This window comes from Eretmochelys imbricata, chromosome 12 (genome assembly GCF_965152235.1).
Source record: "Eretmochelys imbricata isolate rEreImb1 chromosome 12, rEreImb1.hap1, whole genome shotgun sequence".
In the NCBI taxonomy this organism is placed as follows: Eukaryota; Metazoa; Chordata; order Testudines; family Cheloniidae; genus Eretmochelys; species Eretmochelys imbricata.
This window is the reverse complement of record NC_135583.1, coordinates 7,852,407-7,871,395: the sequence shown is the minus strand read 5'-3', so window position 1 is coordinate 7,871,395 and position 18,989 is coordinate 7,852,407. Positions and strand designations below refer to the sequence as shown.

Below are 18,989 nucleotides of genomic sequence, written 5' to 3'. Positions count from 1 at the left end.
TTATAGACTTGCAAAATAATATTATTATTATTATTACTTTGTTAATTATTTTGTTAATAATTATTGGGACCCAAATCCAGCTCTCTTTACACAACCCTGTAGGCAATCAATGCTCCTACTAACTCCTACAGGAGTATTGTTTAATTAAGAACAGAATCAATACAATGGGGTTTGGTCATAGAATCATAGAATATCAGGGTTGGACGGGACCTCAGGAGGTCATTTAGTCCAACCCCCTGCTCAAAGCAGGACCAATTGTTGGTCCATTGTTATCCGGGGCACTCCTTAGGAGGACATACCTGCATCTCCAACTCCGGCTTCAAGCCCCGATGCCCACGATCTCTATTTTCCCTTGGCAAGCTCACCCTGGAGAGCCAGCTCCCGAAGTCCTTACTCAGCCAGAACTCCTGTTGAAGTCAGCCTCAAGAAACCTACAGGAACTATATTGTTAGTGAAGACGCTTCTGTGCTGATGGGAGAGTGCGAGAAGCTCTCCTGCCGACATGGTGCCATCAGCACTGGGGGTAAAACGCAACAGGTGCAGGGCTGCTGTAGCGTTGTATGTGAAAACAAGCCCTTACAAATCCAGGGTAGCAGAAGTCTTTGCTGCATGGGGAAGGCCAGAAAGAAGACAAGGTGCCCTTTGATGTAGCATTCTCCTCACGGGCCTGACCCCAACCTCTCCCTCCCCAGGGCTTTTCTTCCCTTCCCCTCCCCATGGAGGATTCTTAGATCCTAATCTAGAAAAGAGAAAACTTCTCTAAAGCCAAATGCTCAGGACACTGTAGGCCAAGGTGTGGCTTGTATCATCAAGCTTCCTGATGGCTCTGTTGTTTCTCTTGCTGATGAGCTCCCAGGAGGCGAGAGGTAATGGATTCCTCTGCCTTTCTGTCCATTAAGGGGTTTGCTGATTAATGGTTCTCAGTTCTCTGCCTAATAAAGTCACTGGGTCTGATTCTGCTTTGACACCCGTTGTAATTCCATGGGATGAAGTGGCATTACTCCTTAACACCCAGTGACAGCACAATCCGGTCCATTGTCTTTCTGTGGCCGTGCCCGGGGATCTGATGGGGTAAATCTAACATGGCAATGGTAGGCCTGCTCACAGGTAGAAACACGGAGACTGGTCCCCCTGCTACTTACAAGTTGGCAAAACAGGAATAATTCCATTGAAGTCACTGATGGAGAAGTGCAAGTGAATTCAGAGTCATACCCATGCATTCCAATCATAGAGACTTGAACCCTCGCTGCAAAGTTCAGATCAAGTTGGAGGGATTTTGATCTGGGGTTCTTGTCCAAAGCTATCACTATTTATACCCGTTAGCACAGCCCAGTGACGAGTGCAAAGGCAGAAAGCATTTAGCCCAAAGGCTGTTTGACCTGAGCACCTGTCTGTTCTCCGCACTGCTCACTGCTCTGTGGGCTCAGGCCCCCCACACCCTGGGATCCTGGACTTGATGGAAGCCATTTCAGCCCTGGATGGACTTTACAGCAGCTTCAGAGGCTGCAAAAGTCAAGAATCTGGTGGTGCACTCTGCCCACCCCCCTCCTGAGGGAGGGCGTGGGAAACTGGTGTCGTAGAGCCAGTTATGCTGGTTTTGCACCACTTGAGGATTCCCCTGAGTGAGGGGGAGTCCTTGGCTTCCCCTTTAGGGCAGCTTTCCCGCTCCTGGTGATGCTGCCGTGGTGCAAAGCAGACGGCACAATGGCTGAGGATTGGACCCCGTGGGCTCAAATCTCTTCTGATTTACACCAGTGTGACTCGGGAGTAACTCCACTGCAGCCCGTGGAGTGACATCACAGTGTTAATCCTGTGTGAATGAGGCCTGAACCAAGTACCAGGGGCCAGCACTTTATCCCACTGGGAGCAGGCTGGGGATGTGTAAGAGCAGAAAACCCATTTCCCAGAGAAGTGAGTTCAGTCAAGTGTGTCAGTTCGCATTCGTTACCAAGGCTGAACAATCCCAGCAAGTAAGGGAGGTAAAGGCAGAACGAAATATTGGTTATGGGCTCGAGTCTCTAAATGCTGCTCCTGTGGAAACAAACAGGCATTTAGCCCTTGATTAAAAGGGAGCAAGATTGGACCCTTTCACTGGGGTCAAGCTGCTGTGACTCCATCAATGGCAGGTAACACTGGGGTCAAGTTGCAGTGACTCCATTGATCTCAGGGGGAAGTCACACTGGGGTCAAGCTGCAGTGACTCCATTGATCTCAGGGGGAAGTCACACTGGGGCCAAGCTGCAGTGACTCCTCTGATCTCAGGGGGAGGTCACACTGGGGCCAAGCTGCAGTGACTCCTCTGATCTCAGGGGGAGGTCACACTGGGGTCAAGCTGCAGTGTCTCCATTGATCTCAGGGGGAGGTCACACTGGGGTCAAGCTGCAGTGTCTCCATTGATCTCAGGGGGAGGTCACACTGGGGTCAAGCTGCAGTGTCTCCATTGATCTCAGGGGGAGGTCACACTGGGGTCAAGCTGCAGTGACTCCATTGATCTCAGGGGGAGGTCACACTGGGGTCAAGCTGCAGTGTCTCCATTGACCTCAGGGGGAGGTCACACTGGGGTCAAGCTGCAGTGTCTCCATTGACCTCAGGGGGAGGTCACACTGGGATCTAGCTGCAGTGACTCCATTGATCTCAGGGGGAGGTCACACTGGGATCTAGCTGCAGTGACTCCATTGATCTGAATGGCAGGTCACACTGGGGTCAAGCGGGAGTAAGTGGCAGGGGAATTAGGCCCAACGGCTACTATAGAGCCAAAGTAAGATTTTTTTTAAAAGTGGTTGGGAGAAATGTTGATCCGCAGGATGCAGGCTCTCTTCCTGCCTTGTATTCTAGCCATGCCCTCCCAAACAGGCCCCATTAGAACAGAAATGTGTTTAAAAGCAAAATACGCATCATTTTTGATATCCGTAACTTCCTGTAGCCCCTTCCACTTTCCTCGATCTGATTTTTTTAAAGCCTTTACATCCAGTATTGTTACTCTCCACCATTTCTTGTTGGCTGTCGCTGCAAAGGTAGCTCTTACTTGGCAGCTTGACGGGCTAGCATGAGCAAGGAAATTGCTTGTTCTGAGCCTGGCTTTATTGGGTGAGGTTCCTTCCCCATCCCCCCCGCTGAGAGATTGATATTGGCTCCCTGGTATTCATGTGTTTACATTCCTAACTCAGTTCTTTTCTCACGGAAGGGCGAGGCGAGTGGCCCTGGGGTTCTGCATTGTTCATATCACCGTGACAGAGAGCTTATTGTAGTGCACAGGTCCATGAGGTTGCTGCAGGAAGACTGCACATCTGAGTGAAGTTAATTAATCTGTTTCTGTTGAGGGGATTACTGATACCTGGATGACAGGTTTCAGAGGGGCAGCCGTGTTAGTCTGTGTCAGCAAAAACAACGAGGAGTCCTCATGGCACCTTAGAGACTAACATGTTTATTTGGGCATAAGCTTTCATGGGCTAAAACCCACTTCATCAGATGCAGTGGGTTTTAGCCCACAAAAGCTTATGCCCAAATGCATTTGTTATTCTCAAAGGTGCCACAAGGACTCCTCGTTGTTTTTGCTGATACCTGGATGGTAATTGCTGGGTTCATGAGACAACTGGCTCAGTAACTGGGAGGGTATGTCATTGGGACTAGGAACAGGAAGCAAAGGGAGGAGAGAAATCTGAGGAAGGCTCCTCCTCCTGCTGTGTGCCTGTATTGTGTCCTGCCCTGCTTGGATACCAAGGGATTAAAGGTACCTGTGGTGAAAAAGAAACAGACTGTGTGTGTTTGTGAGTAGGAGACCACGTAAACAGGCTAGGCAGCGCTGCTTAGTGGGTAGCTGCAGATGCACCCATGTGACAAGCACCAACGATGGGAAATTGGAAGGGGTCTTTAATAGTGATTGTGCAAATAGAGAGGCTTCTTCATTCACAGAAATAAAATGGCAAGACACACTCCTGAAGTCCTTTCTTAGGTAAACATCCCAATGACTTCAAGGGGAGGTTTGCCTGAAGAAGGACTAAGTAAAGTCTAAAGAAGGACCTTAGGATTGGGTCCTCAGGCCACAAGGCAACTGTAGCTGTGGTTGTTTTCTTATTTGATTACACATTTTCAGATGAAGATAATGAATATCCACACCCACAAAACTCCTAGACTATAGGGTGTAACTGTCCAAAGAGCAACTAAGTCTGCTTCAGTCTGGCAACTTGTTAATAAAGGATCTTATCTTGCAAATGTTACTCACATGAGTAGGATTGTTCATGCCACAAAACCAGCCAAATTAAAATGAGGAATTAGATGCGCATTTTTAACCAGGAGTGTGATTAATCATTGGAACACACTGCCTCGGGAAGTGGTGGATTCTCCAGCACTTGATGTCCTCAGAGATAGAATGGTGTCTTTCTGGAAGAACTGCTTTAGCTAAAGACAAGTTACTGAGCTCAATGCAGGGGTAAGTGGGTGAAAGTTAATGGTCGGTGATAGGAGCTCAGACTAGGTGGTCTAAAAGTTGCTTCTGTCCTTAAATCCAATCAATCTGTGACAGTATCTCCTGGCTGGCTCCCCATTAAGTATTGAGCCCAGTTCAAGGTCTCTGTCCTGATATTCAAAACCTTCCATTGGATTGACCCCAGAAGCCTGTGAGATCACCTCCCCCTCCACAGCCATGACCTCCCTCAGGAGCTCCATATCAGCCAGCTCCAAAGTATCAGCCAGTAGCTGAAGGCTCATGAGTATGTCAGACTGTGGAAATTCCTTCCTGTGAGAGAGGAGTACGATCATGGGCTTGACCATTTTCAGAACAAATTGCAACCCTTTTCCCCACCTTCAACATAGCTTTCCCTAAGTAGCTCTTCACACGCTTAGGGCTTGGTCTGAACCATACTGAAGTCAATGGAAAGACTCCCAGAGATACCAGTGGGCTTTGGATCAATCTTTTACTCACGCCTGGTTTACGGCTTAAAAGTTCAGTCGATGTAGCTACGGTTCACACCACTGAGCGCCGTAGTTATGCTGACCTCGCTCCCCGTGTAAACGGGGCTAGGTCTGTGGAAGAATTCTGCTGTCGGCCTCGCTAACGTTGCTCAGGGAGGTGGATTACCTACAGTGACGGAAAACCCCCTTCCATCATTGTAGGACGTGTCTACACTACAGCATCGTAGCCGTGCTGCTGTAGCACCGGTTGTATAGACGTGGTCTTAGTCAATCTCACCCTCTGAAATTCACTCCTAACAAAACATTTCTGGCTAATTAGATTTTCTCCCACATGATAAAGCTGGTTGAGATACAAGCAAATCTTCACTGTACGTGATATAACGGTGTTTCTAATACCCATGGCCACAAGGAGGCCTAAAAAGCACCAGGACCGTTTGATGCTTGAATGGGCCTTAAGTAAATGTTATACAAAACTATGGCGAATGGCCTAATTCTGTCCTGTGGGAGCCTCGCGTGCCTTGTGTTCCGAAGATCCTGTCACCCGGGGCAGGAGTTCAGGTGGCAGCTAGAGGTACAGCACGCAGAAGTGCTTGTATTGGGAGGAGCAGGCTGGCCATGTCCCTAGCCAGCAGACCGTGATCCACTGTAGCCATGGTGCACCAGCCAGCATGGAAGAAGCCGTTCCCCTTCTCTAGTGCCCTACAGGGAGCTGTTCTACGGCTGTGTGAAGAGAGAAGTATCCTCTCACCCTCTTCCCCCTCCACCTCACCCAGACAGCACATGGGATTGCACCCTAAAATTCACCTTGGGGTGCTGGTGGCTTGCATGTCACTCTGGAGGGGACATGCTGGCCATGGGACCCCTCAGTGGAATTGCAGCCCTTTAACGGACTGATGGATGACATGTTCTGGACATTTTAGATCACGCTTTTCCCTCCTCTTTAGAATTGTCTTGGAATCATCGAGCACCCCAAACGGTTCCTTCCACCCTTTGGAGAGAGGTGTTTACTTGTAAAATCCCTAAAGGAAGAGAGAAGCCACACAAAGGTCTTGCTGCTGTAGCTAAAGAGCATACGGTATAGAGTTAGCAAATACCATATTGCAAAGCACAGGAACATATCCTAGAGGAGAGGGGGAAATACCCCTTGGCTGGGGTGTTGCTGAATGTTTAGAGTTGGGGGTCAGACAGTGAAGAGTGGGATGGATGGGATTTTCCCTGCTAACTTCGCCAAAACAAATAAATGACTGCTTGGGGACGAGTGATGTGTCATAATCCAGAGCCAATTGGCTTGTGTTCAGAGTGGGTAGCCTGGCTCTCTCGTTTCTACAGTCTCCACTCCACAGTCTCCTGCCAGCCTTCTGTGCACACGTCGCCGTGGAGTTACTCCTGGTTTAACTCACTGGCCCTGATGAGGTCCCACCAGCATGAAGCGGGAGTAAGTGAGCTAAGAACCAGGCTCACTGTCTGTACAGCACTCCGTGAGCCAGGTCCCGCTGAACCTCAGACCACAAAGCCAGCCTGTTGGTGACCTAGTTGTGGCATTATGCCCCCATATTCTTCATAGAGGTATGATTATGGCAGAACAATGATGTATTTTATGCAAGATAAGGCATGTGAGAGGTCATTGGAAAGGTTAAAAGAATGAGGAGTCCTTGTGGCACTTTAGAGACTAACAAATTTATTTTGGCATAAGCTTTCGTGGGCTAAACCCACTTACTCAGATGCATGGAGTGGAAAATACAGTAGGAAGATTATATATATATATATATATATATATATACACACACACAGAGAACATGAAAAAAATGGGGGTTGCCATACCAACTCTAATGAGACTAATCAATTAAGGTGGGCTATTATCAGCAGGAGAAAAATATTGGAAAGGTTATGATTATGATTATCCTATTTGTATGCTTGTATCATTTTTGTATCTGAAGTTAGGAATATTGTCTATGCATCTATTACAAATGGGTTTACACCTGGGGAATGCCCACTAGAAGAATGCAATTAGTTTAGATGGCTCACTGGGAAGGGTCATTAAGGAGAACAATAGACCTTAGATTAGAAGATGCTAATCTCCCACCAGGAAGCCTTCCTGGGGACTCTGCAAACAGGCTTTGTGTTATGGCTGCAGAGACATGTGACCAAGACACGTGGTACGGGACTCCATGATAATACTGGTGTTTTCCCACTTACCGGGGTGGGAATCACATTGGGAGACAAAGGATTCCCGCCGTATGCAAAGACTATTTAAGGCAGGGGAGTGACATCATCGTGGTTCGTTCTTTATTGACTCCCCACCCAAGAAAGAGGAAACACCTTAGAACAAAAAAGACTGGACTAGCGGAGAAGGGCTGAGCCCAGGCTAGAAGGTTGTCTGGCCTCTGAAAGGAATATCTGGAGTTTTAAGCTGCAAGCAAGTGCAGTTTGCCTTCAAGAATCTCTGCAATCTGCCTAAACCAACATTTAGGGTGAGAATTTGCTACTTATAGCCAGTTTCTTTAGTATATTAAGTTCAGCTTGCATTTTTGTTTATTTGCTAGGTAATCTGCTTTGATCTGGTTGCTATCCCTTATAATCACTTAAAAATCAATCTTTTGTAGTTAATAAATTTGTTTTGTTTTGTCTAAAACCAGTGCGTGTGAAAATCGTAACTTGGGGCAGAAAGCTGTGTATATCCCTCTCCACATTGATGGAGGGGGCGAATTTCATGAGCTTACGCTGTACCATTCTCTGTGCAGTGCAAGATGGTACAATTTGGGGTTTACCCTCTAGAGGGTGGTGTACACTTGTGTGCTAGGCAATTCCTTAGCTGAGCCTTCCCATGCAGAGCTGATCTCAGTGTCTGTGTGTCCCTACCTGTGTGCTGGTGAAAGTGTGAGACTGGGAGCATGTCTACAGCTTGTCATAGCATTACAGGTTGAAAAGAACCCAGGCTGGTGGGTCAGGCGGGCTCAGTGGTACCCTAGTTCCAGGTGGCTCTCCAAAGTGTGTGGGGAACCTAGTCTAACAGGATTCACTGGTGGTTTGGCTCCTGTGCCATCCACAATACTGGCTGCTGGTGCCGGGCAGGTGGCTGGGATTCCCTTATGCCCATTGATCTTGCGGCATTAGGATGGCTGCTGGGGGCTGTTGGCAGCTGGCAAAGATTAGAGCAGCTGTCGGGTGTCCCACAATTAGGGGCTTGCAAAGGTGTCAGAGAAAAAGGCATGCAGTCCCTTTCCTAGCAGCTCCGCATGCTCCCCAGCCGCAAGCTGGGGGTCTGGGCCACACTTAGCATGGCAAGAGAATCCAAGACGAGGAGTTCCTTCCCAAATCAGCTCTGACACAGGTCAAACTCTGACCCTGAGCGGGGAGGAATTCCCTCCCCCTTGCTCATGTTCCCAGAATTATCACCTCCAAGCATCCAGACATCTGGGAACGATTAACAATGGCCCACTGTGACCCAGCACCCCAGAGCCTGGCAATCCTGTGAACTGCCTCCAGTCTACTAACTCACTGAGGAACAATATCCCTCAGTGTAGTGTGAGTATCATGCAAGTTCTTTGCCTCACACGTCTTTAAGTTCAGAAGGCCAGATCCTCAGCTGGTGTAACTCGATTGACTTCAGTGGGGCTGACTGATGCCAGCTGAGGGTGTGGCCCAGGGTCTTTTCAATGCTTATATCACGTGCTGGGCTAGGGGCTGTGCCAGGCTTGTGTCTGTGAGTAGAAACACAATTGTCTGCGTTTTATCCCTCACAAGTGCATGTTTCCAGCTCCGTGTTCCATTGTTTGAGTCAGTCGACGCCTTTGACTACAGACACCTAGGCATTTGCTGCAGCATCTCCGCTTCCCAGTACTCCATGAATTTTATGATCAGTGCTGTAATTATTATTAGCATTGTGGTAACTCATAAGAGTGCTGGTTATGGGCCAGGACCCCAGGGCGCTAGGCACGGTACAAACACAGGACAACAGGCCAGTTCCTGCTCTAAGGAGCTTGCAGTCTAAGGCCAGGTCTACCCTACAGACCTATATTGGTATTGCCAAGTCGCTCAAGGGTGTGAAAAATCCACATGCCTGAGCAACCTAACCCCCACGTAGACAGCACCAGGCTGGATGAACCTTTTGTAGGCCCTAGTGCCTGGACCATGGCCCTACACTCCACCGCAAGGTCCCGCCCATGCATCTTTCCCCCTCAACCCCCCAAGGCCCCACCTGTTGCTTGCATGTGGGAGGGAGGGGGCGGATAGCAGGGGGCGGAGAGGAGTGAGTGGCAGGTGGGGCCTCAGGGGGTGCAGGCCGAGCAGGGGCAGAGCCTCGGGAGGGGGTGGGGGGACCGGTCTGGGCGCCATGGCCCCTCCTGAGCATGGGCCCAGGGCCACGGTGCCATTGTAAACTCAGTACTGAACGGCACTATATTGGTGGGAGAACTTCTCCTGTCAACATAGCTATCGCCTCTCGGGGAGGTGGAGTAACTAGGCCGAAGGGAGAAACTCTGCCGTTGGTGTAGGAGTGTGTTTGCTAAAGTGCTAAGTATGAGACAAAAGACCGCAGGTGGATACAGACAGCTGGGGGAAAGCCAAGGAAACAATGAGGGAATACTGGTTAGCATGACAGCACACTGGCAGCCCAACATGGATCAGGTGTTTTGTATGCTTCCCAGCAGGGAAGGTTTTAAGGAGGGATGTGAAGGAAGTTGGGGAGTTTTGCAGATGTTTATGGGGAGCTCCGCCCAAGGGACAGCCCAGGAAAAAGCACAAAGGTACTTGTTTGAAAGTTAACAAGCGGGCGACGAAGGCTGGCATCACTGTCAGGGAGGAGGCAGGCGTCATCCATACACCGAGGCATTGCTGAAACATACACACATCTCTTATCCGTTCCAGACACGCTGCAGAAGAACTGAATGGTGACGGCTTCTTTCATTTGCTTTCCCGCTCAGAGACAAAAGGGAAGTTCACAGGATTGCTAAAATCTGAGGTGCTGGGCTAAGTTCCCTGTAAGCTGCATGGCCAAGCAGCAGGCTATCAAGGGCCGTGCAGGCGGGGAGAGGCGACCCAGCCCAGCCCCGCTGGAGCTGTCATGGCCTGGGAGAGGCAGCTCTCACCCAGCCCTGAGATGCTGCGGTGAGAGAGAGCTGGGGGGAGTCCTCTCTCCCCACCATAGCTCCAGGGCAGCCTGCACCCAAAACCTCTCATCCCTGGCCCCACTGAGAGCCTGCAACCCCCTGCACCCCAACTCTCTTCCCCAGCCCTGAACCCCCTCCTACATCCCACACCCCAAACTGCTCATCCTCAGCCCCAGCTCAGAGCCCTCACCCCCCTGCACCCCAACCCTCTGCCCCAGCCATGAGCCCCCCCCCACATTCCGAACCCCTTGGCCCCACCCCCAACACACATCACCTCCATATTGGTGCACATAGCAAAATTCATTCCACCTGTGGATGTGAAAAAAGAGAGGGGACACTGGGCTGTTGGGTCACAGATGGCCTATTTCTAATTGCTCATCAACACAGTCCAAAAGGTGAGGCAAAACCTAATTGTCAACAAACTCTTTCCCACCATTTGTTCTTTCAACTACAGTGGGTGCGGGTCTGCTCCAGGGGAAACCCCCAGTCTCAGACTGCAAGCTCTTTAGGGCAGGAATTGTCTTTTTATCCTGTGTTTGCACAGTGCCTGGTCTGTGACTAGTGCTCCTATGAGTTAGCATAATACTGCTATCCACAGCCCACTGCTCCTTATAAGCAAAGTCCTGTACACATAAATGATTGTCAGCTGGTTTGGATTTGCTGAAATTGCGCATTATGGCCCTGGTGCAACAAGATACTTTAGCAAGTACATAATGTTAAGCAGATGAGTAGTCCCTTTAACTTTAGTAGGATCACTCAGTCCCGCACTTGTTTAAATACCTTCCTGAATCAGGGCCTCATTACATTCAAGTGGTACTAGATGGCCATTCCTCTCCATCCCATCCCAAATGTCTGTGCTCTTCCATACAGCATATGCACATCTGACCCTCTCCCATATAGTCTTTGTTGTCTGATCTTTGTCCTCTCCGACACATAGATAGCCAACATGTTCCATACGCTCTGTGCAGCCTTGTATATTAAGATCATTGTTATTAAAAATATTTAAAGGTGCCCATGATGCAGTGGCAGGGAAAATATTCTTTTAATACCAAATACATGACCAGGCTGTACCACTAATCAGGTCAATGGGAATATCCACAACAGTAAACACTACATCTGGGAGAACATGTCCATAAGCCTGTATGCCACAAACAATAGCTAACGAGCACCCACATATGGATAAGTCAGGCATGTGCATGTTTGGGCCAGGGCCTTAATGAACAAGAATCAATACTAAATAAAAGTCACTGCCAAACAAATGAATTAATAAAAATCAATGTTGATTGAAGAGAACTATTAAATACTGAATAAATAAGTGAACATTCCATGCAACGCACAACCCGTGCAACTTGTTGCCAGGGGATGTGAAGGCCAAAAGTATAACTGGGTTCAAAAAAGAATTAGATAAGTTTATGGAGGATAGGTCCATTAATGGCTATTAGCCAAGATGGCCCAACACCATCCAGCCAAGATGGCCCGAGACCCTCCACCCTATGCTCCAGATGTTCCTAAAGCTCCTCCTGGCAGAAGCTGGGACTGGATGACAGGAGATGGATCATTTGATAATTACCCTGTTCTATTTGGTCCCTCTGAAGCATCTAGCACTGGCCACTGTTGGAAGAGAGGACATTGAACGAGGACCGTTAGTCTGTCCCAGTATGGCAGTTCTTATGTTTAATAAAAAGGGCAGCCCCTGGGCCAGCAGCAGAAGTTTGGGTGTGTGGGAGGTGGCTCAGGGTTAGGGGCAGAGGGGTTGAGGGGTGCAGGAAGGCCTCTTACCTCGGGGTGGGGGGCTCCCCGGCTCCCACTGGCATGGCCCTGCAGCTCCTAGGCGGAGTGACCAGCGGGCTCCGCGCGCTGCCCGCGCCTACAGGCCCCACCCCTGCAGCTCCCATTAGCTGCGGTTTCCGGCCAATGGGAGCTGCACAGCCTGCGCTTGGGGCGGGAGCAGCGCGCAGAGCCCCCTGGCCCCTCCGCCGCCTAGGAGCTGCAGAGACACGCGGAGCTGGGTAGGGAGCCCCTGTCAGCCCCGCCAACCCTCCCGCCCCAGCACCCGCAGGGGTCCCAGGCTGTGCACCGCTGCCCCCCCCCACACACACCCGCGGGGGCCTGGGCCCCATCCCCCAGAACACCTGCGGCCCCTGCCCAAGGGTCAAGGTACAGAGCAAAAGTCACGGACGGGGCACGGGCCCTGAATTTTTGTTTACTGCCCCTGACTTTTACCAAAAAGACCCGTGACTGGTCCGTAGCCTTAGTGATAAGCCCCCAGACACCGGGGTGACATACAAAGGGTGTCAGCACCCACAGGAATACAGACTAAAGAGGAAGGCTGGGGAGGGTCTCCTCCGGCCTCCTCAGCCCCCGGCTCAGAGGAGAAGGAAGTTGCTGGCTCCCAGGAGCGGCGGGAAAGACCCCAGACGCCTGTTGCGTGTGAATGTGGCAGAAGGCGGAGTGCCCCTTCGCAACGAAGTCAGGATGGCCGAGCGGTCTAAGGCGCTGCGTTCAGGTCGCAGTCTCCCCTGGAGGCGTGGGTTCGAATCCCACTTCTGACAGAGCTTTTTCTCTTTTCTCCCCCCGCTTTGAAAAACCCTCTATATTTCAGAGCGCGGCCTGTCCCCGCCTCGGCTGCCGGTAACCGGGCAGCGCGGGGCACAAGCAAAACAGCAGCCGCCTCAGCCCCCGGCTCTCTGCGACCTGGGAGCACCCGCAGCGTCAAAACAAAAGAAGCTCCGTTTGTCAGAAGTGGGATTCGAACCCACGCCTCCAGGGGAGACTGCGACCTGAACGCAGCGCCTTAGACCGCTCGGCCATCCTGACAATTGTGAGTATCAGCGCCTACCCGTGAGTAGAAAAGCGCCTTAGCCTCCGCGCAGCCGCACTTTGGCTCTTCAGCCCCCAGGGAAAGTGTGCGCAGCCGCGCTACGCTCGGGCCCGGACTCCGCGCAGCCGCAGTCCGAAACTCTCCCCGCGAGCGCGGGAGGGGTCGCCCGAGGCCCCGGATCCTCGCAGGCCCCCTGTGGGTGAGGCCGGTGGGGTCTGACCGTGTGACCGGCCCGGCCACGGGCTTCCCCGCTCCGGCCCCGCCCCGCCCCTCCGGCCGGCCCCCCGGCTCCGTTCGCCCCCCCCCCGGCTCGGACACCCCCCCCGGCTCCCTTCGCCCCCCCCCAGGCCAGGCCCGCCGCCCCGGCTCCCTTCGCCCCCCCCGGCCTGGACACCCCCCCCCCGTCTCCCATCGCCCCCCCCCCGGCCCGGCTCCCTTCGCCCCTCCCCCCCCCGGCCCGGACACTCCCCCTGGCTCCGTTCGCCCCCCCTGGCCCGGACACCCCCCCGTCTCCCATCGCCCCCCCCCGGTCTGGCCCGCCCCGGCTCCCTTCGCCCACTCCCCCCGGCTCGGCCCCCTCCCCCGCCCCGGCTCCCTTCGCCCCCCCCCCTGGCCCGGACACCCCCCCCCCCGCCTCCCATCGCCCCCCCCGACCCGGACACCCCCCCCGTCTCCTTTCGCCCCCTCCCCCCCGGTTTGGACACCCACCCCCAGCTCCCTTCGCCCCCTTTTGTCTCCCTCCGTCCGGGCCCCCTCCGATTCTCTTCGCCCCCCCTCCCCCGGCTCCCTTCGCCCCCTCCGGCCGGCCCCCCCGGCTCCCTTTGCCTCCCCCTGGTTCCCTTCGCCCCCCCCCCCGGCCCGGACACTCCCTGTCTCCCTTCGCCCCCCCCCCCCACCGGCCCGGACACCCCCTGGGCTCCCTTTGCCCCCCCCCCAGCTCCGTTCACACACCCACCCACTCCCACCGGCTTCAGCATGGCCTGGACCCATTTCCCCCCTCCCGCCTGTCTGCATGAGCCGGCTGCAGCGTGGGGGTAGGGTGGGGTCTAGCCCAGGTGTGGACACGCTTTGCAGGTGTCGCTGCGTTATTAGCGCGTGGCTGCCCCTGCCCGGCTGATGAACTGTGTGAGGCCTGGGCTGAACGGCGGTGAAAAATCCCCCTGACCTCGCCCCCGGAGCGGGCCCAGCTGGTTGGGGGATGAACGAGTCCATCGGCCTAGTGCCTGGCTGCGGGGAGGTGGGTTTCCTAGAGCAATGGACAAACCCCTTCCGCCGCTGTAGTCTGCACTGCAGTTACTGCTGCGTAGCTATGGCTAACTTTGCAGCTCTTGGCCGTGTAGTGTAGACGGGGCCTAAGGCACCTTTATCCCAATATGACTGTGTTCACGCCAGGTGCTCTGTCGGTATCACTAGATCGGTAAAAATCACCCCCCTAACCAACATAGTCGTATTGGTACCAAATCTGTGTGCTGAGCAGGCCTCACTGCATTGCCCCTCACCACCTACCGCACTGCAAAGTGATGAAAACGCCAAACCAGGTCTACACTAGGCAGAGATTTGTCAGGGGTGTGAAAAAACCACACCCCTCCAGCCAACGTTGCTATGCCAGTAGCACCCCGAATGTAGACGCAGCTATGCCAGCAGAAGAGAAGCAGCTTCTGTGGGCAGAGTTAAAGTGATTTGGGGAGGTGGTGGTGTTGTACCAACACAGGAACCCCCTCTGTGGGCACAGGCTGTGTCTACACTAGGTGGCTATGTCTGTGTAGGGGTCCTGGTATAGCTGTAGCAGCAGAGCATGTGTAGTGTAAACTAGCCCACGGTCTTTAAAGCTATCCTTTTCTGTTTCAGGTGGCTGTTTTCCAGGCCGGGCATCCATTTCCCTTTACAGATCAGTTGATCTTTCCTTGTTGAAGGTATTATTTGTTGCATGAACACTTTGGATCTATAGTTTTATTGTTTAATCTGTCCGTCCCCTTTCAAAAGTTTGCCTTCCTGCTTCTTCCCTCACATTCCACTGATGATAGTATGGCTGGCCTAGTTGAGCTACACTTTCACTAGCCTCATAACCACTTGTGCAAGTACTTTTTTATCTGCTGTTTATTTTAAGGCATTTTTGTATTCAAACACAAGAGCAACGTGCTGGAACAAGACTAAGGAGAGTGTTACATTTCTGTGCTGCAGTGGGACTAACGTACCCAGTGGGAACATGATATACAGCACAATCAGTTCTCTTGTTTGGCAGTTTTGGGCCAAAGAGACATGTAAAATTCTAAGAGAGACAACGAGAGCGCTGTGAAGCTCGAAAGCTTGTCTGTTCCCCCAACAGAAGTTTGTTCAATAAAATATATTGCCTTGGACACCTTGTCTCTCATATCCTGACACCAACACATCTACAACAACACTGCAGATGTATTACACTTCACATCAGACATGCTGTAGAAATATTAATTACTTAATTATGATTATCCCTATTTTTATAGCTGGGGAAAATGAAGAATAGAGAAGTTGACTTGCGTAAAAAACCACACAGAGAGTCAGTATCAGAACTGAGAAAGGAACCCGGATCTGTTAACTGTGCCAGCCTTTTGATTATTCTTACGCTGTCTCTGTTGTTCATGGCCTCTGGAATATTTGTTAGCAGTTGTATAGTGTGTCAAGCTTCCAGAGATTTATGGGAGCATCTAAATGTTCTGTATTTTTGTGGGCAACCTTCCTGTGGTCTGGTCTACATTTAAAAGTTTTGCTGGCATAGCTATGTCGGTTAGTAATGTGGAAGAAATCACACCTGTAACGGACATAGCTATGCTGGCAAGAGACCTAGTGTAGTTATAGTGGGGGGAGGAAAAGTCCTTTTGCCAGTACAGTATAGCTTATTTCTTTTGGGGAGCTGATATAAGCTTTAAGCTATAATGGCAAATCCTGTCTATTGTGAAGACAAGGCCTCAGTGTCCCTCTGTGGCACAAATTATTCTGTCTCTGTTCCCCCTTAGGAGTCAAAATCAGAATGGAGGTGCTTGGGCTTGATCGCTGGTGATGAGCGGTCTCTGTCTGCAGCTCAGGAAAGAGCAGCTGTACAGTAAGGGCTTTGTCTGCCTTTTGTTTGCACTGCGGCACCAGATTTTGTTGTGTTGACCTTCCCAGGACAACTAGGTTCCAGATGTTACTGAATCATGAAGCTTGTGTGGGGAGGTTGCCAGCAGCTCTGCGATAAGGGTGTCATGTGAACTGATGTGCTAAGTGGGGAAATCATCCACTGGGAAATCACCCAGCTGTAGGACCAAGGCATTGCCTCTCCAGCAACTTGGGAGCACGTCTTGGCTCAGAATTCTCATACGGTTGGGCATGTCCACTGAATCTGATGACTTCATAGTTGCTCTAGCACAGGGGGTCCCGGATTTGGCTTCTCGTCTTTGTGATTGCAAAAACCTACATTTGCACACACAGTTGGAGTAATTGCAAGCATTAATGAGTGTCAGGGTTTCTTCCTTCTGAAGTCTAGGGTTCAGATGTGGGGACCCCCATGAAAGACCCCCCCTCAAGCTTATTTCTACAATCTTAGGTTAAAACTTCCCCAAGGCACAAAGTCTTTGCCCTTGGATTAGGTAAACGCTGCCACCACCAAGTGATTTAACAAAATATTCAGGGAAGGACCACTTGGAGTTTCTATTTCCCCAAAATATCCCCCCAAGCCCTTACACCCCCTCTCCTGGGGAGGCTTGAGAATAAACAAGATGAGCACAGACCAGCCTTGGATTTTTAAGATCCAAAAAACCCAATCAGATTCTTAAAAAACAGAACTTTATTTGAAGAGCAAAAAAAAAAAAAAAAAAGAGAACTCTGTAAGAGCAGAATGGAAGATAATCTTCCAGGCAGTCAGATTCAAAACATAGAGAATCCCTCTAGGCAAAACCTTAAGTTACAAAAAGACACAAAAATGGGAATACACATTTCCTCCAGCACAACGAATTTCACAAACCAAAACAAAGAAAACCTAATGCATTGTCTAGCTATGTTACTAGAGGCTTGTGCGTACAAATGCTCTGCATGTATAACTTTGCAGTTTTGAGGCTGCATCTTTTGCCCCTGCTTTTGAACATTTAACCTAGAGCGTATAGGGTGAAAAAGGTAAAGGATCCAATTCTGAAGCTCTTGCTCGCATAAGTAACCCTGCTGAAGTCATCAAGGATGTTGAGGGGAGCAAGGAGCACAAGATCAGGTCCCAAGGTTTGAGTTTTAGGGAGCGGGTGGCTATGAAAGTGCCTTAGATGGTGATGTACAGGGAGGAAGAGATGCTGGAGTCATTTAGGCTGTAATGATGAACCAAGCAGAAGTATAAACTGTGTTGTGCCAGTTGCCACTCACTATAATACTTCATTAGCTTTAGGAAACCAAATAAACTCCCCTGAGCAGAAGGTGCTTGAGTCTCATTTAGATTCCCTGAGAACTCCGAGCCACCGAAGGAGTCTCCTCGGACTCATTCTGAGCAGGGTGGAGCAGGGATTGGCATACATTTGACCATGTAGCCTGGTAATTGCTGAGCTGAGCCCATTGTCCAGTTTTCCCTTGGAGCCTCATACAATGCACATGGGGCCCAGTGAAGTTCTGTTGTTGCAAAAACTGAATCCATCGTATTTCGGCTCAACATTCAAGCAAAAGGTCCATTGTGATGAGTCAGGTTGGCCCTGCGACTCCCTGTCACAGCCCACCGGTAGTGGAGAGGGTACGGATGCTGCTCTGCAGGCCAGAGACAAAATAGTGAGGCACAACACAGAGCAGCCAGCAAGTATCGAGGAGTAGCACTTGTTCCCCTCTCCTGAGAGCGAGGCCAGGATTGTACTGCTGGTAGACAAGGAATTGCAGTGGAGCTCCGGTGGCCAGCAAGAAACAGGCCATAGAGCTCAGGTTGGGAGCAGGAAGGCTGATTGGCAATCCTTGAGTAGCTTCTTGGCTAGGTTCATACCTGGAGCCCACCCATCCCCTGCCCTTCCCAGTGATTTAAAGAGTTTGATAGGTAACAATGCAGAAGTGGCCGCAGCCTTTGAAAGGGGACCCTGAGACAAAAAGGGTTTCAAAGTGCCCCAGGCCCTCTCTGAGTATCTCAGCCTCATCAGGAGGGTGTCCCGTGTGAGAGCAGCTCAAAGTATTTTGGAGGGCAAAGATTGCAACATCTTAGGACACGCCCTTGTCAGGTTCTCAGGGCTGAGAGATGAGTAACAGCCTTGCTGGAATTTCCCCTCCCTGGGCTGTGTTTTCCTAGCTGTCAGGTGAACAGATCCATTGTCACGCCTATCTCCATGCTAATGCAGCGAGCTGGCAGCTCACCCATTTAGGTAGCACAGGTGGGGCAGGCAGAGGTCAGTATTCATTTTAAGAGCTGATTATTTTTCTTACAGGACAGGAAGTGACATATTACTGGAATTGGGGGTCAATCCAATTTGTCTGGAGCAGGTAAAGCTCAGATCATCAGAGAGCCAAGATATGTGTTCCCTCCCCGCTCCAGCAGGTGTTACCCTCAGCGGCCTAACCAGGATGTGCTCCCCTCTGCAGCTGGCCTAGTCGTCCACAGCTCTGCCTCTGTGGTACCTCTCCCCTCCACAGCTGTCATAACAGCCTGCTCCCGTCTTTAGTAGCAGAAGCACTAGCAAGGCATATGGGGTCACGTTCTTGGCCCCAGCATGACTAGTCTACATTGGCTTGCCTGGCTAGTGCTGGGATCCCCAGGCGGCATAGAGCCAGCATAGCAGGGCGGGGCAGTGGCCAAAGAATGTGACGCCAGCTCTGTGCTACAAAGGGATCACCGTACCCTGGGGTAAACCTCTCAGCTGGTTCTAAGGCCAGATCCTGCTGGAAGTGTGGGGAAAGCAGCTCCACTACACCTGCAAATCTGGTGCTATATGTTTAGAGCAGAGGTTCCCAAATGGCTTTTGCTGTGCCCCTGTGACATACCCAGGAAAGAACCCAGACTTATGAGTAGCTGCCCTCTAACCTGGGGAGCCCTTTACGCTGCTTTGAGGTTGTAGCCTCCACTCTGGGCTATTCACAAACAGCATCCAGCCTGCGAGTCCCAGCCAGCCACACCTTGTTCTCTTACCAGCATTGGATATACTGCAGGGTGACCCCAACACACTCCCAGTCCTAGATTTCCCCCCA

The 18,989-nt window shown here is 51.3% G+C and overlaps 1 protein-coding gene and 2 non-coding genes across 9 annotated transcripts in view; 2 read left to right on the top strand and 1 right to left on the bottom strand.

Moving 5' to 3' along the window:
- The first annotated feature begins 11,939 nt into the window (after positions 1-11,939).
- Positions 11,940-18,989, top strand: part of LOC144272767 (C-C motif chemokine 17-like) — a 33,572-nt gene continuing 26,522 nt past the window's right edge. Inside the window, exons 1-4 of one of the 7 annotated variants that reach the window (XR_013347671.1) lie at positions 11,940-12,027; positions 14,688-14,752; positions 15,830-15,915; positions 18,233-18,287. Coding sequence is in view for 1 of the 7 variants with exons in the window: in XM_077831077.1 (XP_077687203.1) it covers positions 15,873-15,915 (43 nt within the window). In the remaining 6 variants the exon portion in view is untranslated. Of the gene's footprint in view, positions 12,028-12,644; positions 12,840-13,789; positions 14,077-14,687; positions 14,753-15,829; positions 15,916-18,232; positions 18,288-18,989 lie in introns of those variants that run through there. The other 6 variants (XR_013347670.1, XR_013347669.1, XR_013347674.1 and 3 more) reach the window with 6 other exon arrangements.
- Positions 12,488-12,570, top strand: TRNAL-CAG (transfer RNA leucine (anticodon CAG)). Its single transcript has one exon. It is a non-coding gene; the product is annotated as a tRNA-Leu (tRNA).
- Positions 12,753-12,835, bottom strand: TRNAL-CAG (transfer RNA leucine (anticodon CAG)). The gene has a single exon. It is a non-coding gene; the product is annotated as a tRNA-Leu (tRNA).